Source organism: Manduca sexta, chromosome 1, assembly GCF_014839805.1.
Source record: "Manduca sexta isolate Smith_Timp_Sample1 chromosome 1, JHU_Msex_v1.0, whole genome shotgun sequence".
In the NCBI taxonomy this organism is placed as follows: Eukaryota; Metazoa; Arthropoda; class Insecta; order Lepidoptera; family Sphingidae; genus Manduca; species Manduca sexta.
Window position 1 is genome coordinate 2,034,824 of NC_051115.1, and position 26,296 is coordinate 2,061,119.

Sequence of the window (26,296 nt, forward strand, 5' to 3'; positions counted from 1 at the left end):
TCTAGATAAATATGTATATGTCGATGGTAATTCGCACGTGGAGTGTATTTATTTTTACGTATTTAAAACCTGCCATTTTGTTAAATTAGTTAGTTTTTTAATAAAAAGGTGTCGATGCGTTTAAACCTGGAGTTTAAACAGTTTTCTAACGCTAAAATTGGGGTAATTAACACAATCTGGAAATAAATATAATTATATTAAATATTTGATGTTTCACTCACTCTCGTATAGAAGCTGTATTATTTGGGAAGAATAAGATTGATGTTTCGTAACATTTAGTTTAGTCTTTCATCTTAGAAATAGTGTCAATTTATATATTTAATAGCTATTTTAGTAAGTTTTCTTTGGCTTTAGTTATTGTTCTGAGTCCTATACTTTATAATATGAAATATTTTCATTGGTGTTTTGCTATTTCACAGTAAATTGAGTAACCATCACATGACCGCAAAATTTTTGCAATTGACAATCTTTTGAAGTTTATAAAAATACATATAAGTATTAAAAAAATTAAATCATATCCTTAACTACATTACATTATTTTTACTTTGGTGTTTTCTATTTTTTTATGATGCGGATGTGAAAATGCCACTAAAATTGTCAATTCAATGCTGCTTCTAAATTGCCCATTATTTTTGCAACTATTAGATAAACCACGTTTTGGTAATGTAAATTTTCCAAAAAAATTTAAAGCCACCTAGGAGACACTCTCCCACCGGAAAAAATCTTTGTTCCCCCTCTTCGATTAGAAATCCATCTCTGTTCATAATAAAATGTTTATGAATGCTCCAATAACTTGAATTATTGGAAACCATAAAGTTTCGTAAATCAAATTATTTTTTATTTGAATGTGAAAATGAAGGGGTTCGTGGTGTACATTTGTGTATTTAATTTATATTTGGCATTTTGTAATGAAATGGAATTTAATTTTGAAGATAGTGAGTTACTTTTTCATATGATATTACTAGATTATTGCTTGCAGTTTCGCTCAAAAAGCCTTTCCCGCAATAAAATTGCCTAAATCATTGATTCCCAATGAGGTCCAGGGTCTAGTTGGGGGAGACTTGACAGGGTCTACTTTGGCGTGGCCAAAAAATGAGGGTTCACAATTCGCAAATAAAAATTTATCTGGTTTGATAGTAAAGTACTTAATGTTGGCTTGACTGCACAATGGACCTTTCGTTACTAGTAAGAAGTAAAATTTACTATCTACAATAATTATGTAAAGTGTAGACCTAATAAAAACGAATTCCAAAGCCGGGGACAGTAAAAAAAAAAACTATTTTTCGGATTTTATCACGGTTTTTATTTTTTGTTCCCGACGTTTCGAAGACTGCAAGCCTTCGTGGTACGTGGACACGACCCGATTTTAATGTCTAACATTCGCGTAAACATATGAAATTATTATAAAAAAAAAACAAAATTAAAATAATGAATTCAATAAAAATACAATATTATGTCAATTTCCTTGATAAATCATTTACAGTTCAGGTTGCACCAAAGAGAATTATAAAATATATGGAAAGGGTGCACGCTTGTGGAATGAGTTCCCTGTGTCGGTTAACCACGATACACCTTTACTTTTAGTCTAAGAGCCCGTGAACCCCAGACCTTCGTTATTTTATAAAAGCTGAAAGTTTGTCAGCACTTGCTCCCAACACAGGTAACAACGATGGGCCATTATGAAGTTTAGGCTACAGTGGCTTTGGCAGGTACACGGTATTAAAGGTGTGTAAAAGGTGTGTGTGTATCAAAAACGTCTGGCTAACGAGGAAACATTATTTAGTTATTACCCAAGTACTATATATAAAAATCAGCTTTTATACTATAACGTAAATAAAATTATAACTTCATGAACATTAAGGGTGTCTGGCAAGGGATTGCCACGATGTTAAGTGTCTGTCAATGAATAACGTGATTTTTAATAATTTTCTGAAGGTAATACCATAAAATCTCACTTTATTATTTGATGAAACTAAATCTGTATTTTACACACCTTTAGTACCGTGTACCTGCCAAAGCCACTGTAGCCAAAACTTCATAATGGCCAATCGTTGTTACCTGTGTTGGGAGCATGCGCTGACAAACTTTTAGCTTTTATAAAATAACGAAGGTCTGGGGTTCACGGGCTCTTGCTCTATTTAGTTGGCTGTCATAAACAAAGCTCAACAAAGGCAAAGAAAGCTATCAAACTGCCACCATGCATTAGGGCGCACTGTGTGGCCCCACAGTATTGTTTGTGAATACAAGAATATTTACAAAGTTTTGAGCCGGGGAGTCCGTGGCACTTTCTCCGTAATGCCACCTTACTGTTATTCCTCTGCAGTGGTGTCTTTAAACGACGCTAGCTTTTGGCCGAGCAAAAAAAAGTTCCCTGGATTTAAGTTTCTTCGTGAATATCATAAAAAAATCTTTCAAGGCGCCGCATAAAGCCCCTGTTAGCTCAAAGCGCGGGCGGTTGCCCGGTTCGCCGACACCTTAGGCCGTCTCTTGGCCTCTGCCTTTAGTATAACGTGAGACAATTAATTAGTTTGCGTTATCCTTGCAGTAATAAATGTGAAAAGTTATGTGTACTGGCCGAACGCTACGATACCTTTCTACATAAACCCAGATCATTTTGGTAAGTCTTTTGTTTGGCGATTTACTAAGTTAATTTAATTATGATATAATAGTATTATTGTCTACTAAGCCAATAAAAAAGCTATATGGGGCGTGACACGTATGCTGCCAGCAAGAGCATTTACCTCTCTTCTAAGCTCATTCCTTGCCTTTTATACCACTGAAATTAAACTAATTTTCCGGATTCTATCGTGGTTTTTTGTTTTTTATTTTTCTCCCGACGTTTCGAAGACTTTGCAGCCTTCATGGTCACGGGGGGGACTGAGGTGTTGTTCATCCGCAAATTCAAAGTTACAATATCTACCTACATTTTTCAATTATACAACTTTTTTAAAATTTAGCTGTTGGTGGTCCGATCTACGCAGAATCTTCAAGACACTGTGAGCTCATTCTGCGTAGATCAGACCACCAACAACCATAAACATAAGAAATCATTTTATACCACTGTCTACCCCTAATAAAGGATAGCGGCGATAGCCTAGTTGGTTGTGTAACGGACTGCCGAGACGAATGTCCGCATGTTCAAAACCCAAACACACCTGTGACTTTCTGAAGTTATGTGTGTATTCTTCATGTATTATCGCTTGCTTTTACGGTGAAGGAAAACATCGTGAGAAAACCTGCACACCTCAGAACTTCTCTATAGGAATGCCTTACGATGTTTTCCTTCATCGTTAAAGCAAGCGATAATTCACATATACACCCAAATAGGCTATCGCGTTTTATGTCTGTATATCTAATTATCTTAAAATCAGTTTTTTTTCATATATGCACAGCAGTGACCCCACTGCACCTGATGGTAAGCGGAGGTGTGTCCAGATAGAACGTCAACTAACAAAAGGGGTTTCTTCTCGCCATTTGACACAATAGGGGACCGGCCTATGCTTGATTTTGTACATTATTCTATATGTAATGGTTAATAATACGAAAAAGAAGCACTCCTGCGAAAACTGCATAGACAATTGGTTAAAAAATGAGCGAGTAATTCATATTTAAAATATTGTAATGTGCAGAAGTGGGCGCGATGTGGGGATATCGCTTCATCTCTTTTTTCGCACGCGTCGTAATTCCCGATGACGTCACATGTGGATATTTCGTCTCTTTTCTGTTTCTTGTTGATTACCCCTTCCACCGAAATTCAAAGACTTGTAACTTGTTGATTTTTTAACGGATTTTAATAATTCCTTCTGTGTTATAATTTATATTATGTAAATATTTGATAATAGTAAAGAACAAAAATGAGTCCGGTACCCTATTATGCCGGTCTGTTTGAAGCAGATATACACAGGCTGATCCTGAGCGACACTTACGTGGGCCACTATGGCGGGTTTTAACACCTTGTGTGCGCTGCTCGCTGTCCGGGCGAATATAAAATCGACGGTTTCCAAGAATAATATCTTATCTGCAAAATGTCTAGTTGCAGTTTGAAGGTTTTAATTGAACATATAAAAATCAATTACTCACCCCAAAATAAAAATAAAATTATTTTTTGTTAACATTATTATTTTTATTTTTTATTTTTAACAACAATCAATAGTTTTGAAATTGTTAATTAATATTTATATTTTCACAAAATGTCTAGTTGCAGTATGAAGGTTTCAAGTGAAGTGAAAATATAAAAATCAATTACTCACTTTAAAATAGAAGATAAATTATTTTTTGTTACCAATTTAATTTTTAACAATCAATAGTTTTGAAATAAGTAATTGATATTTATATTTTCACTTAACCTTAAACCTTCACACTGCAACTAGATGTAGATGAGATTTTGTTCTTGGAAACTGTCGAAATACACCACCAACTAACTTCATTATTCTTTAACGATCCATTTTTTTAGACCACGAACAGTCATTTGCGATTATGACGGCGCTGTCCATGTTCGCATTCAAGACTTGCCTGAAGTTCGTTCCTGTGATGGTGCCACCTGCTGACGACCACCATGCTCTAGTCTTCGTCAACCCTGACGGGAAGAGACGCTGTGTTATGCTTACAAGTGGACATTCGGTGTTCGAGCCGCATGTGAGTATAATAATAATAATATCAGCCCTGTATTATATACTGTCCCACTGCACGGGCCTCCTCTACTTCTGAGAGGGATTAGGCCTGAGTCCACCACGCTGGCCTAGTGCGGATTGGTAGACTTGACACACCTTCGAAATTCCTATAGAGAACTTCTCAGATGTGCAGGTTTCTTCAAGATGTTTTCCTTCAACGTTTAAGCGAACGATAAATTCATAAAGTATACACACATGATTTTAGAAAAGTCAGAGGTGTGTGCCCTTGGGTATTGAACCTGCGGACATTCGTCTTGGCAGTCCGTTCCACACCCCACTAGTCCATCGCCGCTGTGAGTATTTAGTTTTAAATATGGCGGCTAGAACTTTTTTTTCTTGCATGGCAAAGATCCTACAGCACGTAATAAGAGGAGTGGGGTCAATAGAATAGATTGACGAGAGATTACAGTCAGTCGACACAATTATGCCTGTTCGAACCGGATATATGCAAGCTGATCTCGGAACGCGACACGCGTGGGCCAGTATGGCGGGTTTTAATACAAATATACAAACATATATATCAATAGCTAATTCAAATAAATAATAAAATACAATCTACTCTGTATTTAGCATATTGACAGAAAGGCTTATTGATTATACGGACATTTTTTATGTTATAAAAGAGCTAATTTTAAACATGTATGAAACTTAGTGTAAAATGAATGTCGCTCAAGTCAATAACCCTTTCAACATCGATATATTTCTTATAGATAACAAACACTGTTAGCTACACAGGTATTTACGTGACGATTTTCTTCCGAATTACATTTAGCATAAGCGACAAGCCGCGGAACTTCGTTTAAAAAAAAATGCTGACTCTCTCAAACTTTGTTATGCCCGGCTATAATTAGAATAATATCAGCCCTGTATTAATACTGTCCCACTGGACGAACCTCCTCTACTACTGAGAGATTAGGCCTTAGTCCACCACGCTGTAGTGCGGGCAGACTTCACAAACCCTCAATATTCCTATAGAGAACTTCTCAGATGTGCAGGTTTCCTCACGATGTTTTCCTTCACCTTTTAAAAGCGAACGTTAACATGATTTTAGAAAAGTCAGAGATGTGTGCCCTTGGCATTTTAACCTGCGGACATTCGCCTGGGCATTCTGTTCCACACCCAACTAGGCTATCGCTGCATAACTTGCCTGCCTGGTTAATTCATTATATATCTTACAGACGGTGATTCTTGGATACGACTGCCTTAAGTCTCCACAGATAGACATGATGATAATGAGGTCTCTGGGATTCCCTTTCGAGCACAACAAGGCGACTAGAGACCTCTACGTCGAAGTGTTGATGGAAAATATTGAACCAGGTGAGTTGATTTATTATTCTAGAAGGACAGACTTCTTTATTTTTATCTTATTGTAAACTTGATCTACACGTTTATCCCAGACAATGTAGGTGGAGGTGTAACCTTGGCATTAATTTTGCTATGTGCGTTTCGTCCCATGATATGATATGGGCGAGTCTTTCGACATATCAGGCGGGAATTCTAGACCTCAATTAATACTGAGCAAGGATCTTAATATCACTGCTCGAGGATATCAGAGCAGTGGCTGCCAAGGGCATGGCTACTGCCGTATCAATGATGCAGAAGAACTCGCGTACTGAAGGTCGTTCTCAGCGTCCACGCTGCCGTCCATCCCGGCAAGAGCCTCGCCAGCCGATGGCCCAGGGCCGGAGGAGAGTTAATATGGAGTATAAGAAAAGTATGAATTGTAGGTAAAGTCGAGAGCACATGTTCCTCCCCAACTCCCTCTCTCCCGCTTTAACAATAACACAGAGCAGAGCGTAATTGAGCGCCGAATATTAAGAATGGAATTGGTGAATTCATTCGATTTTCGTACGGGAACGATCGATCAAGCAAGTCAATGACTTAAGACTTTAGAATCTCTAGAGGCTGCCTCTCCCTGCCTCCTCTAGCAACGCCTTTGCATCCCAGGGGTCACTACAATGTAGTGTTGCCCAAATTCAGTCTTGGTCTTGCAGTCTTGGTCTTGTTCTTGCGTTTTTGCAAGACCAAGACCAAGAACAAGACCGCGTATTTTTAGCAAGACCAAGACCAAGACTGACCGTGCAAGACTTGAGCAAGAACAAGACATAGCCTGCAAGACTCTTGCGTCTTGCAGCTAGGACTTAGCGCTATTTCACTGAGTAGTTAGGTGTAACAGTTCGGTGTATAGGTAGGTACGCTTAGGAATTCTATGAGACGCAAAAACCTGTATCAAAGAATATGAAAAACTGGACCTATGCGCATTACGACTAATACCATAAACATAGCGAATAAAAAATATCTATTAAAATCAAACTGAGTGCATGCATAGCTATGTTTTAACCATCGGCACTTTGATAATGCGGCATCAAAGGTTTTGTACTTACTTCTCAAAGAAATTTGCCGCTTTTCGGAAGTACATGGTTATGATACACGCGCCGGCGGCTTCTTTTGAAATCTAAAACAATCGTTGCCGCCACGCCGAAATCATAACATTTGACACTATTTGATTGCCGCCATAGGGCGTAGGTATACTCATGCAAAATAATTTCGAATTTTAAGAGTACCTACAGGTGTTCCAAAGAATAAATAAGTTTCAGAGTGCTTAGAATGAAAATGAATACATTATACTGATCACGCAAGTAGTATTATGATTGGGATAAAATGGTAAGGATAGCCCGACTAGAAATTTAAAAGTGCGACCAATGGGGCCCCTCTTGGGGCCCACTTTGGGATGTCACGCAAAGCCCTCTTGGGCCCCCATTGGGAAATCCCAAATGGGCCCCCATTGGGAAATCCCAAATGGGGCCCAATTGGGAAATCCCCATCAGATCCCAATCTAAATTTATAAAAAATCTAAAATTTCAAAAAATCAAAAATAATTTTGAATTACGGACTCTGATGGTACTATAAATTTATATTTCGATTAGAAAGTGAACTATTGGTTGAATGCATCCTTGTCGTCAGTTGGGCTCGAACTCGGGTCCTCTTGATCATCAGTCGTTCACGTTACCACTGGTCCAAGCGGGAATATTACATTCGTCGCTTTATTTGATGTACATCGAATCAACTAGATGATATTACTAATATTGCGGTTAAATGTTTAATATTTGTTTCTGTTTTTTCGTTTATCTTAGTTAAAAAAAATAAAAAAAATAAAATACTTTATTTATCACGTAGGCGAACAAAGTTGCACTTATGATACGTCAAAACAAAGAATAAGAATAATTATTATTTCTAAACAACTATTAAAATCACTTATATAACTATGGAGATTTTAAATTAGGGATAAAGTTTATACAAAAGACTAGGTACAAACCGAAGTAAGCAGCTCGGGCTGGCAAGTAGGGGGAAATAGAAGGGTAACGCGTCGCGATCCTCACCGGTGAGGACATGAGCCCTAGCCTAGCTAACCTACCAGCCTTTCACTAGCTACCTAAGTGATGACTACCCGAAGACGAAAGGCAGAAAGAAACTCCGGGCTTTCTTTTTGTCATCAATTGTTCAGTACTTCTTTTGTATTTTTTCCAAGTCTTTCTTGTACATAGTCACAATAGTTATATAAGCTAATGCACGCACATCACCGTTAACATGGGATAAGATGAAATCCAATCGACTAAACCTGGAGCGGCATAAAATAAAATTAGCGATAGCAAATAAAAGAGAACATAGATTCATACTTAAATAACGGCGTACAGCGTGCATTCGCCTACATTTACAATCATAGTTTTCAATCATGAGAAAAGAAAAAAAAAATAGTGATATTGAACAGGCAAACACAACATGATCGGGTGGTCGTCTTTCAAAAATTACATTTCATTAAGATATGATATGATTATGTCAAATTAGAACTATAGAAATGTCATTATTATAAAAAAAAAAAGCATGTGAGACATGTAACAAAAGACATTTTAGGCAGTTAATTAATTACTAATGTGTGCTAACATGGTGGGTCATTGTGTGCAGGACAAACTTTCCAAACCGTCTTATCATTAAGGTAATCAGATACAGTATAGTATCCTTTACACATTAATTCACGCTTAACATAACACTTGAATTTTTGTTCGGTCAAATTGGTAACTTCGAAGGGAAGTTTATTATAGAACTTAATGCTATTAACTAAGAAAGATTTATTGGTTTTACAGAGCCTATGATTAGGGACAACCAATTTATTTTTATTTCTGGTATTTAGACTATGCAAGTCACTGTTTTTAATAAAAGTACTAAGGTTTTTACGTACGTACATTATATTCTGAAAAATATATTCGGCCGGCAAAGTCAGTATATTCACCTCCTTAAACATTTGCCTAAGGGAATCATGAGAGCGAAGGTTGTAAATAGCTCTAATCGCTCGTTTCTGCAAGATAAAAATGGTCTGCAGATCTGCAGCAGAGCCCCACAGAAGAATAAAATAGGACATAATGCTGTGGAAGTATGCAAAATACACTAGCCTTGCCGTAGCCACGTCAGTTAATTGTCTAATCTTCCTAATAGCAAACACGGCAGAGCTCAGTTTACTAGAATTTTTTTGAATATGGGGGCCCCATTGCAATTTACTATCGATTGAAACCCCGAGGAAGACCGTTGAGGGAACTAATTCTAATTTATCCCCATCTAAATCAATATTTAGTTCCTTTTTTTTTATTCAGTAACGAAAATCTGACACATTTCGTTTTTGCGGCATTTAAAAGTAAAATATTAGAAGAGAACCAGTCAGAAATCAAACTAAGTACTTTATGTGGCTCACCGAGATTCTCATCCCTTCTATTTAACTTAAAAATAATCGAAGTGTCGTCAGCGAACAATACTACATCTGCCATATTATCAACCATGTAAGGCAGGTCATTTATGTAAACTAAGAATAGGAATGGACCCAATATGGAACCCTGGGGAACCCCAATTCTAACTGCGGACCCGGCAGAGGAGACGTTGTCGATAAATACTTTTTGATTTCGACCTGATAAATATGAAGATATTAGTTTAAGTCCAATTCCTCTAATACCATAATAATGAAGCTTTAAAATGAGGGTTTTGTGATCGACGCAATCGAATGCCTTGGAAAGATCACAAAAGACCCCCAGTGCATCCTGGGATCCCTCCCAAGCATCTAACACAGCTTTGACTAAAGCACGTCCAGCATCTTGCGTGGATCTGCCTTTTGTAAAGCCGAATTGTCTATTATGTAAGATCCCATTTTTATTAAAAAACACCAGCATTTGGTTAAGCATTAGTTTTTCAAATACCTTACTTAAGGCTGGTAAAATAGAAATAGGTCTGAAATTAGAGGGGTGTTAGAACAACCTGCTTTAAAAATTGGTACTACTTTGCTAACCTTCATAAGATCAGGAAATATGCCGTCTCTGACGCAGCAGTTAAAGATTTCCGCAAGAATTGGGGCAATGTTGTCTATTACTGACTGCAACGCTTTAACAGATAAACCCCATAGGTCTTCAGTGCTTTTTATGTTTAAGCTCTTAAATACTTTTATTATATCAGAGTGCGTGACAAACTCAAATTCGAAATTTGGAATCGACAGATCAACATTTTGTTTTAAGAACGACTCAGCTGCCCCTGGTGAGGATGGCAGACATTTTGTCGTTTCAAAAGGTATGTTAGTAAAAAATGTTCAAAGTAATTAGCTATTCTATATTTATCTGAAACTAGCTCGTCATTAATGTTCAATAAAATCTTGTCATTAGTTTTATTTTTGCCAGTTTCAGTATTAATAATTTTCCAAGTAGTTTTAATTCTATTATCTGAGTTTTTAATATGACTACTGATATAGGCAGCTTTAGCATACCTACATACACGTTTAAAAATTTGAGAGTATGTTCTCACATAATTATTAAATTCGACATTGGGTGTAAAGGACCTTCTGTCATATAATTCATAGAGAACATCTCTACTACGTCTAATACCGTTTGTTGCCCAAGCACTGAATGATATTTTATTTTTTAGTGGCACTGATTTTACACTACATGTTTTATTAAATATGTTTGTAATACCATTTAATAATGTTTTAAACATATTATTTGGGTTGTCTGAACCGCAAGTCAGCATAGGCAACACCAAATTAAGCCTAGCACTAAATTTCTGTAGATTATATTGGGTTAGGGGTCTAAATTGTACTATGTTCTTACTTCTATTGCTTTCACAATTCAGTTTGACCATTTGACATGTGTGGTCTGAGCGAACGCCAGCTAATAATTCTTTAGAGTTAATTTTAAAATTTGAAATAACATTATCAATACAGGTAGCTGAAGTTGTAGTTAATCTAGTCGGCTCGAGAAATTGACAGTTTAGATTAAATGATTGAAGTAAATTCAAAAAGTCTTTTATCTGTGGAATCCACTAGCAAATCTATATTAAAGTCCCCACAGACTAAAACGTTATTATTCATTTTAAGTTTTTTAAGAATATCCTCCATTTTAGAAATAAATGCCAATATACTTGATGAAGGAGGCCTATATACACACAATATAATAAAACCACTGGTCTCTGCACACGCGACCTCACACACTCGTTCTACAGAAAGTTTTACAATATCCTGCCTATCCTTGTGAGAGACACCATCCTTGATGAGGATCATGGTGCCTCCACCTTCTGCTGATATCCTAAAGAACGAGCTGGCGACTCTGTAGCCACTAACACTAAATGCCATTTTATCTGCTTTTAACCATGTCTCCGTAAAACATAAAATATCAATATTATATTTTTCTGCTAATAATTCTATGTCAAGTATTTTGCCAGAGAAACGATTTATATTTTGATGAGTTAATATTAAGTCACTTTTCTCTGTTGTCATAACTAATTGTTTAAATTATTTACTACACTTATATTAGTAATACTACTAAAACATGTAGTAATGGAGGACTTCGTCATAGTACTTATGACTGAGTTAATATTAAATGCTAACAATGTAGCAATCTTAACTTTAACTAATTTTGACAGATACATAGTATCTCTAGTCAATGAAAATCTACAATTGTCTGTAAATTTATTTATGTCAAAAATAACAGTTTATCACTATAGTGACTTACTAAAAATTGCATATGATTGTTTAACATGTGAATGTGCTTATTTAACCTGTCTGGTACATTGGCCAGAAAGGGAAATGCACATAATATTACTTTTTACAATTTAATTTGGTCATAGAGGCAATGCTTTCTGTAATATCCCTTTTACATAAGTTCTCACTATTGCCCACTAAAAGAGCAATACAAGACTGAGAACTATATTTTTTACTTATTAAACATTTAACAATATCCTTATAGTGCATTCCTGACAGGCAGTTATTAGTAACAGAGTGCTCGAGACTGTTACTTAGCAATGTACCAAAACCTTTCCCTATGTTATCTGAAAATACCACCGTAGAAAATCCCGCACAATGGGTCTCTTCTTTAGCGTTACTCATATTGGTAGACTGGTGGTTTAACTGACCGATACACTGAACATCACCCATGACAATCTTTTCTGTGTCAAGCAAAGACACAGTGCACTCAGATGCCACAGCAGTACTCTCTGACAAGTTTTTACAGTTATTATTAATATTTGTAACATGATCTAACTGAGACACTGTTTTATTATCTAATTGTAAAAGAAGTTCATCAATTTTATTTTTAGAAGATATATATTTATTATATGTTAAGCTTAGAGATTCTTCCAGCATTCTAATTTCATTTAACAAATGCTGGGTGTCAATTTCATAAATGCTCTTGCTATCTTCTAATTTTATCTGGAAGTTATTAAATTTATCTAATAAAGCCCTACGTTCCTTCCTTAAAGCTAAATTCTTGGCAAACTGTTTTTGGTTCTGGCTAAGTCTTTTATGTTTTTTAATAAATTTATTTAATTTTATATATTTAATTATCTTTTATGACTCAAATTATGCACATTAGGTTGATTATTATTTAATAGTGAGTCATCCTCAGTAAGATCAATTGTTAAGGTAGGTTTCACTGGGTGCGGGTCAAAATTTCCACAAATTAATTCAGTATATAAGCTTTGGTTCACCGCTGCCTCAGAGCACTCCTTTTCTACATTTAGATTATTTATAATGTTGTTGGCACTATTTAATTCTGATTCTAAGTCCCTAATCCTACACAGAGCCGCCTCATATAAAGAACTACAGTGAGTAAAGGAATCTGTGACCGGCTTGTAATTTGTTCCGTTCCTCCACTAGAACTTCATTTTGTTGATGCAACTCTAATAACTGACGCTTAAGAGCTGCATTTTTGTTAACAATGATGGCCACTTCCTCCTCGCTGTCCTCACGTTCTTGCAGGAGCTTCTGGCATTGGTCTTTGTATGCCCTCAGATCAATTAGGGCTGTCCTCAACTTCAGTTCAGTTTCTACAGCTGCAGCCTTACGGGTCTGCATAGTGGAAGTTTTGTGCTTTGATGTACTGAAAATAAATAAGGAGAACAGAAAACCTTTGATCTAGCGAGAGTAAGGCCAACAGGTGAAGTGAAGTAGTGGGGCGGGTACTTTAATACTAATTTACAAAATTACACTATTTACTAAAACACTGATATATTATGTTTTGAGTTATTCAAGTAGAATTTTGTAGTTTTTAATGCTGTCTGGGGCAAGAAATGCAAATCGTCAGTTCTATTTCCACTTTTGTCAAATAGAACGAGATTCTAGCGTTGCCAATGTGTGTATAGACGTAACTCATGGAAATGAGCAGTGTAATTAATGTTGTGAAGTGTAATGTATTGTAAAATATTAGATTCAATAATACTCGCCGGGTTTTTTAATGTTATTTGAAAGTCAGATGACCGTTGACTACGTTGCGATGTCAGATTTCCTTTATCACAATTCCACTTTAGCAGTCACTATAATTTATAATAATTATGTGAACAATGAGTAATTTTCTTTGTTAGTCACTTAATTAATAACAATTTCTACAAAATATTAATATTTTAACAAATTATTTTATACAAGGAAAAATTTTTGAGTTAGATTTATTCAAGCGGAACTATTAGCAATAATTTACTATTTCAACGTTGGGATTTCCCACTTAAATCCCACTCAAGCCCCAATTAGGAAATGTTAACAATAATTTTTCATTTTTACTTTGGGATTTCCCACTTTGGCCCCACTCGGGTCCCAATTGGGAAATATTAATAATAATTTTTCATTTTTACTTTGGGATACAATGATAAATCGTAAAACTCTTTTATTAAATTTCTTATAAGTTGAAGGTTCAATCTCTTTCTAGACAGATAAGTATTGTTCTTTAAAATACAGTCAAGTTATTGTAATTAATTTGTTTTTTTACATGTTTTAGCAAATGTAAGCTTATAAATCACAAATGTTTATTAAGAAACAGTTACTTCCATGGAAAACGACATATAGGTCAGTTGATTTTTCGAATTTCTTATCAAATCTTCAGTTATTTATTAATCTGCTTGATCTTTACTATGGCTATGTTAATTCAAGCTCACAATGTTCCAATTCTAATACGTTTTTCTAAGATTTAAAGTAAACTTTAATAAATAGTAATAGACTAATAGGTAATTGCAAGACTTGCAAGACTCTTGCTGCAAGACCAAGACCAAGACCAAGACTGGGAGCGCAAGACCAAGACCAAGACCAAGATCAGGTGTATTGACGCAAGACCAAGACCAAGACTGGCTAAGTCTCGTCTTGTTCTTGCATTTGGGCAACACTACTACAATGTGCTCAATATGCACTACGTACACTAAGATGAACCCCTGATGGCTATCTTAGTCGCCTTACAACAGGCAGGGGACACCGCGGTGGAGTAGGGAACCGGCCTATGTTTGATTTTGTTCATTATTCTACATGTAATGGTTAATAATACGAAAAAGAAGCACACCTGCGAAAACTACATAAAAATTGGTAAAAAAATGGGCCAGTAATTCATATTTGAAATATTGTAACGTGCAGAAGTGGGCGAGTTGTGGGGATATCGCTTCGTCTCTTTCTTTCGTACGCGTCGTAATTCCCGATGACGTCAAATGTGGGTATTTCGTCTCTTTTCTGTTTCTTGTTAATTATCCCTTCCACCGACATTCCAAGACTTATAACTTGATTTTTTAATGGATTTTAATAATTCCTTCTGTTATAATTTATATTATGTAAATATTTCATAATAGTAAAGAACAAAAATGAGTCCGGTACCCTATTCTCCAAACGCCCCCAATCTTCGTGACGGATGTAAATTAAATACCTGTAAAGTATTGATAATATTTCGCAACTTAAGATAACTCGATCCGCGAGCACATAAATCATACTGATAAGGAATGATAAGCATGATTACAATAGTATTATGTTGGTAATGTGTGATAAGGTGTAGTGATGTGATGTTTGGACGCATTCGGGCTCAACATAGAAAGAGATCATTAGGTGCAGTTTGTAAAGAAAATGTATCAAGCTTGTTTGTGTGTTTTTATTTAATAATGGTAACAATAAAGAGTATTGTATTTGTAGATGTGAGGCAATAAGAGCGGTTTTGAAGATATTTAAATAATGTTAATCGATATTTACTATCTGTCAATTTTTTTCTTTTTCTCTTTGACAAGGCAAAATTTAAGGTTATATTACAGTTAGTGTTTTGAAAAAGAAACAATTTAAAAATAATACTGTTTAAAAATTTGTGTTTTTAATTTATAAATAATCATAATATTCTACTTATCTGTGTTTGATAATTTGAATAAGTACATTTTTATTTCAATATGTCACATTTTTTTTTTAATGATATCCATCGATAATAATATTTTACATTTATATATTGAAAATAAAACAGCCATATTATTTACTCTGTGATGCCAGTCCAAAAAATTACGTGTAAATCAGTTTGGGCCGCAACATCACTAGATAAAAGTATTTGGGTCAAATTTATTTTGACGCTCAGTAGGCCACGCGCGTCCAGTACCGCGTTGTCATTGGCGTCACAACATAACCTACTGCGGTTTGTAGGTTGATGTAAAAAAGTAGATTATTGTTGATCATGTGCAGTGTTTCACAAATGTCAAATAGTTTCATAAGTTACCTCATTAGTAGGCAACGTAATTAAACGAATATAAAAAAAATGCAGTGCGTACGTTTCTTCTGCAAAAACATTCGGCTTTTTTCCACATTACCGAAACGTTCGGTCAAAGTGACCACACTGTGTACTAATTATAAACAGTGGCATTCGATACAACGGTACCGAAGCGACATCATGTCTTTCAAGGAGTTTAAATTATACGAAAATGTTTTTATCGAGACGAACGTCCTCTCCAACGATTACGACGCTGTGGTATTCATCTTATACCCTGAGGACTTAAAGGTGCCTTTACCAACGCACATCGGTAGCTTCGTGGACAAGATCTCGAAAATCGACAAGCACATACACAAAGCGGCAACTGTGTGGAACTGTGACTATGTTTCTGGTGGAAGGTTGATCCTCGCTCCTACTGGAAAGATAACACCATACCACGACGCGAGAGTTGTTAAAGATGCTGCCCTTAAAGGTCTGATTAGAGCTCTGGAAGCCGGAGCGAAGAAACCATTGTTAGTCGTGCAGAACATTGTTTACTTCCCCGATTGTCAATTGGTGGCTATTTTGGGAGCTTTAGAGGCATTGTACGTCCCCCTGCAGATGAGGGAAAGAGACAATACCAAGAATTTCTTAAGGATCGGTTTTCATGCTGAAGAAAAGCGTACTGAAGCCTTCGAAAGAGTTGTGAGGAACGCCATAGCGTTGGAAAGATCTAGAGTGTTCGCTCGTGACATCGCTGGAGGCGACCCTGAGAGGATGGCGCCTGCAAAGATAGTAGAATACGTCAAAGAGTCGTTCAACGGCGACAACAACGTAAAGATCAACGTCATTGACGATGATGATGTTATAGCGAAGGATTATCCGTTGCTATCCGCTGTATCGAGAGCAGCGAACAGGATTGACAGACATAAACCCAGAGTTCTTGAGATTATCTACTCGCCTTCAGATGTAGCAAGGGTTTCAGAGACCCTCATGCTGGTTGGTAAAGGAGTTACGTATGACACCGGCGGTGCTGATATCAAAATATCTGGCAAGATGGCGGGCATGGCGAGAGATAAATGTGGTGCTGCTGCGGTCGCAGGCTTTCTTAAAGCCTGTTCTATCCTCAAACCGCCTCATTTAAAAGTGATTGGGGTTCTGTGTCTTTGCAGGAACTCTATTGGTGAAGATTCGTACGTAGCTGATGAGTTATTGATATCTAAGAGTGGGAAGACTGTTCGAGTGACGAATACGGACGCTGAAGGAAGATTTGCGATGGCTGACGCTCTTTATAAGTTGGCAGAGTCTGCCAGTAATGAGCTAAACCCTCATTTGTATACCATAGCAACTCTAACTGGCCATGCTAGAGCCTGCTATGGTGGCTATGTGGCCGCCATGGATAATCACAGCGCGAAAGCCACAAACCATTCAACGAAATTACAGTTCAGTGGATCCCGGATTTCGGAACCAATCGAAGTGTCTTACGTAAGGCCTGAGGATCTGGCAGTCAACGTCGGCAAGTCCAAGGGCGACGATCTTCTCCAAGTGGACATGGATACGAAGTGCAGACATCACCAGCTCGCTGCTGGCTTTTTGATCAAGGTCAGCGGTTTGGAAGACAAGAATGTGAAGTATACCCATCTGGATATAGCTGGAGCGGCAGGGTCGCCACCTTCGGAGCCCACTGCGGTCCCAATTTTGAGCTTATGCCATGTGCACAAGGTTTTGTTATGATTTGCTTGCTGAGGGTGTGGATTATTTTTGTTGAACCCGGTGTATAATCTATGAGAACATTTAATCGCGACTCAAATGTATTAAGAGATAATCATCCTTAATTGAATTCTAAGCTTAGTAAAGACATAGAAAATTGACTAAGCACCATAAAAATAACCACTAAAGAAAGAGACAAAGTAAATAACGGCAAAATTAGTTGTCAATACAAAAACTAAAAACCACAACTAATGTCCGTATGTTCCATTTTTAAATACTCTTATTCGACGGTTTCCAAGAATAAAGACTCATCTGCAAAATGCTTTAGTAGCAGTATGGAGGTTTTAAATAATTGATATTAAATTTTACTTAACTTAAAACCTTTATACTGCAACTAGGGCATTTTGCAGATGAGATTTTGTTTTTGAGGACCATCGTAATATTATTTGTAAGTAGGGGCCCCATTCCGTTCTCTATATAAATAAAACACGTCATAAGAGTTGAAAGAATCATAAATATTGATATTAATGCGTAAATAAAGACTGTTGTTTAATCTACTTAACAAATTCTTGGAAACATTTATGTAGCTGATAATATAGTAAGTCGATGCTTTGAGTAAAATTCAATATAAATGCTTAGTTTATCTCTTTTTATCAAAGACAATAGACATTATAGCTATAGGCCGGACCTCAGGACTAAATTTGTGTTCCAAATGTTGTTATCAATTTGTAATAAGTAATTGTTTGATTTGAAATGTCCGTGAGACAAGATGTCGCAGCGTCCTTAGATATTAATACAAAAATGACATATTTACAGAAAATGTGCTAATATGCGCTTTAAAAACGTGAAAATAACAATAGGGAAACCATATGAAGTATTTTACATTGGTATTTTTTTATTTCGCGGTAGATTGAGTAACCATCACATAAGCGCAAAATGTTTGTATGAAAATCTTTCTAATGTCCAATCTATATAATCTTAGAACTCTGCTTTTTATGCATATTTCAACTATTTCAAAGTTTATCAGTTATTTAACAATTTTGAATTTTTGAATTTCGAACTGTAACCGTCATGTGGCATAATATTGAATTTTTTGCTTCGTCCTTAGAGGACAGGCTATAGTCTTACGACGATACTGCCTAGTCTTAAGTATGACATAATATTGATTTATGGTAATCTACAGATAATAGGATAATTGATTTGATATACCTGGATATCGATTTTATAATCGGTTTAAAACTATAATCTTTTTTGTTATTTGTCTATGAATATTTTTTTAATAACGACTGAATGTTGGAGTGTAAAATAGCAATAAATATAATACAAAGATTAGAATATACTATCAATATTACAGAGTTACGTTATTTTATGTATTTCATAGGAATTTTGTAATCCTTTTTTAAAATATAATTTGAAAATTTTTCTGATTAAATTGCGTTATCTTTGATAACTAACATAATGATTTCTTATGTTTGCGAATGTTAGACTTTGAAATAAAACTATTCGGATTTCATCACGGTTTTTGTATTATGATTTTCTCCTGACGTTTAGAACGAGTGACCAGAGGTGTTGGTCATCCGAAAAGGTTATTGTAACACTGACTTTTCGGATGCGCAACACCTCAATCCCCCGTGACGACGACTGCAAAGTCTTCGAAACGTCGGAATCAATCTTTGTTCACTTTAAATAATTTAGTCTTGTTTTTGTTGCATTTATTATACGATATTTTATAAGATGTAAACATCTGCAGTTAGATATTTCAATAATGTTAATAAATAAAAATAGTTTTATTGTTTTTCTGTTTTTTCATTTTTTCAATTATTTAGAACCTTTTTTTTTTACACACACACGCACACACATACATTTAAGTGAGTTTTATTCGCAAAGAGGTAGTCAGAGGCGCAACTAGTTCACTCACTTCGTGATATTCCTATTACATGGATTGAGGATGAGCCTATCGGCATATCGGCAGAGGCGGCCTTTGGGGGAGGCGAACCGGGCAACCCCCGGGGCCTCGCGCGGTGCCTCGACGGACCTTTTTTTTACGTTCTTACCGACGAAACTGTTAAAACAGGGGAACGTTTTTACTCTGCCCGGGGCCTGGCGTATGCTTCTTTTTGATTTCGCCTGGGGTCTCGCGTTTTAGGGCCGCCGCTGCATATCAAGCAAATATTTCAGACTCGGCTGATACTGAAAAGAAAAAACCTTTATAACTTTACTGACCGGGATTCAAACCCGAACCTCTCAGCTCTGCAGTCGTATTATAATATAATGACGTCAACGCGGCAGTTTATAAATACTTCGTGGATAAAGGCGTATAATTGAGTTGTTAGAATCACTATTAATGAAAGCGTAGAATTTTAATCTGTATTCACTTTTGAAATGAAATCAAGAAACTGCCGGGTCCCAATTGGCTCCAAAAAGCACAATCAAGAGACGAATGGAATTCCTTGGAGGAGGCCTTCACCTGCAGAGGGATTCTTGCAAAAACACATTGCGACTAGTACATTTAATTAGCAAACAATAAAAAAAAAAAAAAAAAAATGTATGTGCACTATATTAGTTACTAAGCAAGAAATAAAAGGCTTATTATTATTATTATTATTCACTTTTCTATCATCTTTAATGTTGCTTATATTCTGTTTTATTGTATAATCTATATATATTTTTTTAATTAAAGCAATGAGACATGCATTGAATGTCGTTCCATTGTTTTTACGCATACAAAAGATTTTATTCATTTATGTAACGAAATCAATATAAGTTTATGTAAGACGGCAAAAGATGGCACCACTTATTCGACGAAATATAACTATTTATTACTATTACTTTTAATAATTATTGTATAATTAATATTATTGCGCAAACATATTTTATAATTATTATTATTATTTATCACATATATAATTTTAGAACACGTGTTAATTAAAAATGTTTTTTTAGTAATATTATTTAATAGAGCTGCATCGCGCTATGGTTTTGTTAATGAAGAATGTTTATAATCTAAAATAATAAGCACGCTGGAGACCTACCTACCCTATTCCTAATTTAATGATGGAAATTTTTACAAAGCAAAAGCCTGTGAAAGGGTCGATGCTTTTATAAATTCCGAAAAATTATATAACTCATTGTGTATTGATAATAGGGGACCGGACTCATTTTTGTTTTATATTATTATCAAATATTTACGTTATATAAATTATAACACAGAAAGAATTATTTAAATCCGGTAAAAAATTCAACAAGTTATAAGTCTTTCAATTTCGTTGGAAGGGGTAAAAAGAAACAGAAAAGAGGCGCAATACCCACGTGTGACGTCATCGGGCATTACGACGCGTGCGAAAGAAAGAGATGAAGCGATATCCCCACTTCGCGCCCACTTCGGCACATAGTAATATTTGAAATATGAATTACTGGCTCATTTTTTAACCAATTTTAATGCAGTTTTCGCAGGAGGGTTTCTCTTTCGTATTATCAACCATTACATATAGAATAATGTACAAAATCGAACACAGGCCGGTCCCCTATTGAATGATGAATGGATTAGAAAAATTGAAACCATTCACATTTCACGTAGAGTTGGTGATGCCTGACTCATTAGAAGTTGGAACGTTTGACCAGACTCCAGAGGCGTCCAGAGAGTACAAATTGACAACCTATCTGAGCATCTATTAGTGCAGGCAACTATTGGAATGTTTGACTAGAGACCAGAGTACATTTTGACAACCTAACCGAGCATCTATTAGCGTCTGATGGCAATTAATGCTATTTTGAATTAATTTCATTAGCTTGCAAAATTTCATGGCTTAGCATGCTAAACAACCATGCTAATTGCAAATATGAGGCATGAATTAAAATTGGATTAGTAATTCGGATGCAATCATGTATCAATGTAATCCATTCAAACTTACTTTAGTATGATCAATATTAATGCTTGTGGCTGTGTACGGAGTGGCACTCATAATATAAAAACGCAAGTCTAAGTGTAAACCTGGATGTGAATAAAAAATATTAGTCAAATAAGTAAAATTACTTGTTCAAGTGAATAAATAGGATATAAGTGACATATTGGTTGCCATTTTAGTTCAGATTTGAACAAACAGTTTATGGGTTGTTCCGTGATTTCGTGCAAATTTCATCGATCCGCGGCATTTTAGAAAAATGTCAAATATCAAGAATTTTATTCAAAAAATCAAATGTAGACTGCCTCTGTAATGGTATACAAAGGAAGGCACTTTTCTATCGTGTTTAGATTTGGAGATATCGCCGCTAGAAAAATCTGCAGTGGATGGTAATAAACTTTAAAAAGAATGTAATGAAATAGCCTAGGAAGGTAATAAAATAGGGAAGATGGTAATGTAAAACAGAGACAAATTAATTTTAAAAAAAATCAAATGTATTTTTTTTGTAATAATCAGTATTTTATTTATTGAGATTCAACGTTTACAATATTAATTATAGTTCTCACAGCAATTATCTCTTACAATATTGTCAAAATCGTCTGAAAGTAAAATCAGCACCAAAATATCCATATAAATCAACTATAAAAATAATAAAAAAAAAAAATCTTTGGATAGAAGTTTTAAACAATTATTATGATTAATCATTATTGGCCTATTACATCTATTAAGATGATTTAAACAGCGTCAACAATTGGAGGTTTTGATACATTTTCTTTGATGGCTGTAAAGTTTCAACAAGTGAAGGGCAAATCCGGCCACATGACGTACAGATGTTACTATGAGAGTTTGCCCAGGATGATAAGGGGTTGCTAACGCTTTCGTGTCATTTTGCGTGTTTCTCGGATAGGTCTTTAAATCAGGAATTATCGTGTTCGGTTACGCCATCAAAGATAGCTTTTCGCCAGACGGCGCGATCTTCAGCTAATCTTTCCCCGCTCTTCCAGTTAATATCAAAGTTAATCATAGTGCCCTAGCCAACGCAGCCGTCTCTTTTTCAAAAGTGCAGCTATTCTAGGCAGCTGTGCAGACTTCAGTACCGCCTCATTGGTGATCTTGTCCCTCCATGTTATGCCTAAGATGCGCCGAAGACAGCGCATGTGAAACGTATTAAATTTTCACTCCTGTTTGACATACGATATCTAGGTTTCAACTCCATACAAGAGTATGCTTAATACGCAAGTCTGATAAACTATAATCTTGGACTTGGTTGTTAGGTGTCTATTGTCCCATATCCTTGCATGGAGCGTATCAAACATGGTGGCTGCCTTTCCATTACAGCTCACAATCTCTGCATCAAGCGAAAGATTTCCAGTCACGGTCGATTCAAGGTAGCAGAAACTTCCAAAGTTTTCTAAAGGTGTACCACTCAACAGGATAATTGGTGTGATTGTACATCCTTGCTTCATTACAACGATCTTCTTTGCGTTGATAGACATTGAAAGCAGTACACATGCCTTAGCAAACTTGTCCATGATGTTCTGGAGCTCTTCTTGTGAGGTAGCGACAAGAGCTGCGTCATCTGCAAACAAGAGGCAGTCTGCTAACAAATCCTCGCGATGACACTTGGATAAGAACAGAGAAACATTGTATAATTTGCCATCATGTCTTGTGTGCAAATGTACTCCCTGTTTGGCATCCTCAAAAGCAACTTTAATCAGAAGCGAGAAGAAGATGCCAAACAGTGTAAGTGCCAGAACGCAACTATGTCGTACACCCCTGCGCATATCGAATGGTGATGAAAGCTGACTGTTAAAAACGACCGAACCTTTCATGCCTTGGTGTAAATTTTTGATCAAGTACAGAATCTTAGGCAGGCGTCCTATTTTCTCTACAGCATACAGGCCTTCTCTGCTCACGGTGTCGAAGGCTTTATTGAGATCAACGAAACTGATTGTGAAGATTATATCAATAGTGGATATTTGGGCACATCTTTAAACTTTTTGCTCGTATAATATTAGTATATTATACGAGCAAAAAGTTTACCAACGATGCTTAACAAGGATATACCGCGGTAATTGTTACAGACATCGCGATCGGCTTTTCCTTTATACAGGGTAGCAATATTAGCACCGCGCATATCCTGTGGCACGTATACTTTCTTCCGATACTTTACTATCAACTTGTAAATGATAAGTTGAGTGCACTACACTTTTAGGAGTTCTACAGGAATTCCATCGTTTCCAGGGCTCTTTTGAGCAGTTTAATAGCATTTTGAAATTCTTGTATTCGTGTGTAGGTGGTTCATCGAGTTCGTTTAAGGTAGCCAATATCGGTATGGAGTCTATTGCTTCTAGTTGAATATCCACGGATCGAGAATATAAATTCAAATATTGTTCTACCCATCGTGAGAGCTGGCGATCAACACTGCTGATAAGGGTTACTTATCGATCTTAAGATGGTTGTAACGCATTCGTCTTATTACATTTGTGGCTCACGACTGTTGGGGAACTTTACTACTGCTTGGAGTTAGTTAGTTGCTTAGTTACTTCTATTATTTTTAACGGGTCTGCTCTCTGTATAATAGAATCAGCCATACTAGAAGCGGAGTTTTCTACCAGTACCATCTCAATACTTTTCTTTTCTAATTTCCTTTTTAAATAATTTTCTGTATTTTCTCTGACCTTTGTGCTCTGGGAGTCATTTCCTTAATACTGGAAATCTTATTAATAGCTTTTCAGGCCCAATATCTTGTTCTTTCTTTCTATTTTTGGATGGCATATAGTTCAGGGATCCTTTTAATTGGTGTATATTTTTTGATTCGTGAAGTCAGTCCATCTTCGTCATTTTGCGCTGAACTGTAAAAAATATAAATCTTTCTTGTTAATTTTCATAGGTAGATGCCTTACTAATGTATATTTTATTTTTATTACAAAGCCTAAAAAATCCAATGTATCTATTAAAAGTAAATAATTAAAAAAAAATCATTCACTTCTAACATCGTTCATAACCATCCACGAAAAAAAAAGGATGGGACGGATGGAAATGCAAAGGAGATAAATGAGAATTGTAAAGAATTACCTAAATAACTTTTTTACTTATACTTAGTAACTGATTCAGAATTATATGGGATTATAATCTATAAAGTAGGCTTAATTCATGAAAATTATAATAACTGTAAATGCAACATACCTTTTCAAATTCGACGGAATGTGATGAAATAATATTTGGACGAAAGGCTCTTGAAGGCACGAAGAATGTATATAATTTCAAAAGCGAGGGAGATACGTGCACTTGGCTTTGCTGACGAGGCTAACTGACCAGTACGAACAGTTTGCGTCATGACTCTCGGGTGGGGATTTATAAACGCGCATTAGAATGGAACGATTTTGACTCTGGATGGTGATGATTTTTTTTACGTGACAAAATTTAAAGTCCTTTTTTTAATAATTTATAATATGTTTATAATTTTACAAATATTACTAATGAATTAGTAAGAAATTAAACAAATGGATTATCGAAGAATTGGAAGTTAGCTAGTCAACAAAAAATTAATAAACTTGTAAAATGCAACTTTGTCACTGATTGGACACAGAGTGTAATGAGATTTTTGGGAGTTAAACTATCATAATTTGATAATAAACTAAAAATTCTAACTTTTGAATGATACTCCTTTTTAAGTACTTGATTTGTTGTCCATTCGAATATAATTCTGTTAAATGCAGGTATTTCTTCATGGGTTAATTTGGCTGGAAATGTAATTTGCACGAAATGGCGGAATGACCCTTATATGGACGTTCGTGTCTGTAGAATATACGTCAATGATTCTAATGCTTAATCCAATACTATCATCTTACTAAGGTCTCGATGACTTTCATTCTTGATATCATCCTATTGTTGCAGGCGCTATAGAACTATTCACAAAGGAATCAAAACTACCGTTGGAGTTACGCAGTTTACCCTATGATCCAGACAGCGTGATGCATTTCGGCATCAGAGACTACAGTAAGAATGGACATAGGACTATCATTTTTAAGGTAACCAAACATAGAAGACACAAGGCGTCTTTATTGTTGATAATATAACTAGTTGACCCGACAGACGTTGTCCTGTCTTAACTATGAATTTGCAGCGCGCATTTTGTCAATCGCTGACAGTTATTTCAAACAATTGACAGCTATACAAAATTAATATTTTCGTTAAGTTTTCTTAAATTTTCTAATTTTTCCCGCAATTTTTTGATTTTTTTCTTTCATAAGAACCTTCTCCTAACAATAACAAACTCAACAAAAAAAAAAAATGTGAAATCGGTCCAGCCCTTTACGCGTGATGGCGTGACCAAGGGAAATAGGGATTCATTTTTATATATATAGATAACAATAATAATATCAGCCCTGTATTATATACGGTTTTACTGTTGGGCACGGGCCTCCTCTACTACTGAGAGGGATTAGGCCTTAGTCCACCACGCTGACCTAGTGCGGATTGGTAGACTTCACACACCTTCGAAATTCCTATAGAGAACTTCTCAGGTATGCAGGTTTACTCACGATGTTTTCCTTCACCGTTAAAGCAAGAGATAATTCGCAAAGAATATACACAAAATTTTAGAAAAATTAGAGGTGCGTTTGGGTTTTGAACCTGCGGACATTTGTCTCGGCAGTCTGTTCCACAACCAACTAGGTCATCGCCACTTTTATGTTTTATGTCTTTATTGTGTAATGTGTATAAATCTAATTATTATTTACTAAATTCACGTCTTTTTATCCCCAATCATATCGATGGGTGAAAGGGCTAATTAACTTAAGCGAAATTTTTGGTGACACTAAGTTATACATATTTAAAATCAGCACTTTTCCTATGTTTTTATAATCTAGTTAAAATTTTCAAAAAGAAATATCGCTGAAGTCAATAAGCCTTTTACCCGTCAATATTATTATTCAGAGAATGAAAAAAATCAATTCTGTAATTTTTTTTATAAACTTTTACCATATAAGCAATTTTTAACAAACCCTATTGTATTCGGCAA

The 26,296-nt window shown here is 35.7% G+C and overlaps 2 protein-coding genes and 2 long non-coding RNA genes across 5 annotated transcripts in view; 2 read left to right on the forward strand and 2 right to left on the reverse strand.

The window, feature by feature from the left end:
• Nucleotides 1-806: 806 nt before the first annotated feature.
• LOC115452598 overlaps nt 807-26,296 on the forward strand; it is a 40,575-nt gene continuing 15,085 nt past the window's right edge. The window contains exons 1-5 of one of the 2 annotated variants that reach the window (XM_037446941.1): nt 807-935; nt 2,546-2,617; nt 4,454-4,635; nt 5,849-5,987; nt 25,171-25,304. In XM_037446941.1, coding sequence (XP_037302838.1) covers nt 854-935; nt 2,546-2,617; nt 4,454-4,635; nt 5,849-5,987; nt 25,171-25,304 — 609 coding nt within the window. In that variant the 5' untranslated portion in view covers nt 807-853. The remainder of the gene's footprint in view (nt 936-2,545; nt 2,618-4,453; nt 4,636-5,848; nt 5,988-25,170; nt 25,305-26,296) is intronic. The other variant, XM_037446984.1, reaches the window with a different exon arrangement.
• Nucleotides 12,868-15,104, reverse strand: LOC119193706. Its single transcript, XR_005114025.1, has 2 exons — nt 14,818-15,104; nt 12,868-13,505 (listed from the first exon to the last, which is right to left on the reverse strand). It is a non-coding gene; the product is annotated as an uncharacterized LOC119193706 (long non-coding RNA).
• LOC119193561 (putative aminopeptidase W07G4.4) lies at nt 15,564-19,167 on the forward strand. The gene has a single exon (XM_037447232.1). The coding sequence runs from the start codon at nt 15,728-15,730 to the stop codon at nt 17,390-17,392; it is 1,665 nt and encodes a 554-aa protein (XP_037303129.1). The 5' UTR covers nt 15,564-15,727; the 3' UTR covers nt 17,393-19,167.
• On the reverse strand, nt 23,540-24,886 carry LOC119193751. The gene is made up of 2 exons (XR_005114030.1): nt 24,460-24,886; nt 23,540-24,125 (listed from the first exon to the last, which is right to left on the reverse strand). It is a non-coding gene; the product is annotated as an uncharacterized LOC119193751 (long non-coding RNA).

What these genes read in the sequence shown, in the direction of transcription:
- LOC119193561 (XM_037447232.1), top strand. Translation starts at nt 15,728, where the DNA reads ATGCAGTGCGTACGTTTCTTCTGCAAAAACATTCGGCTTTTTTCCACA.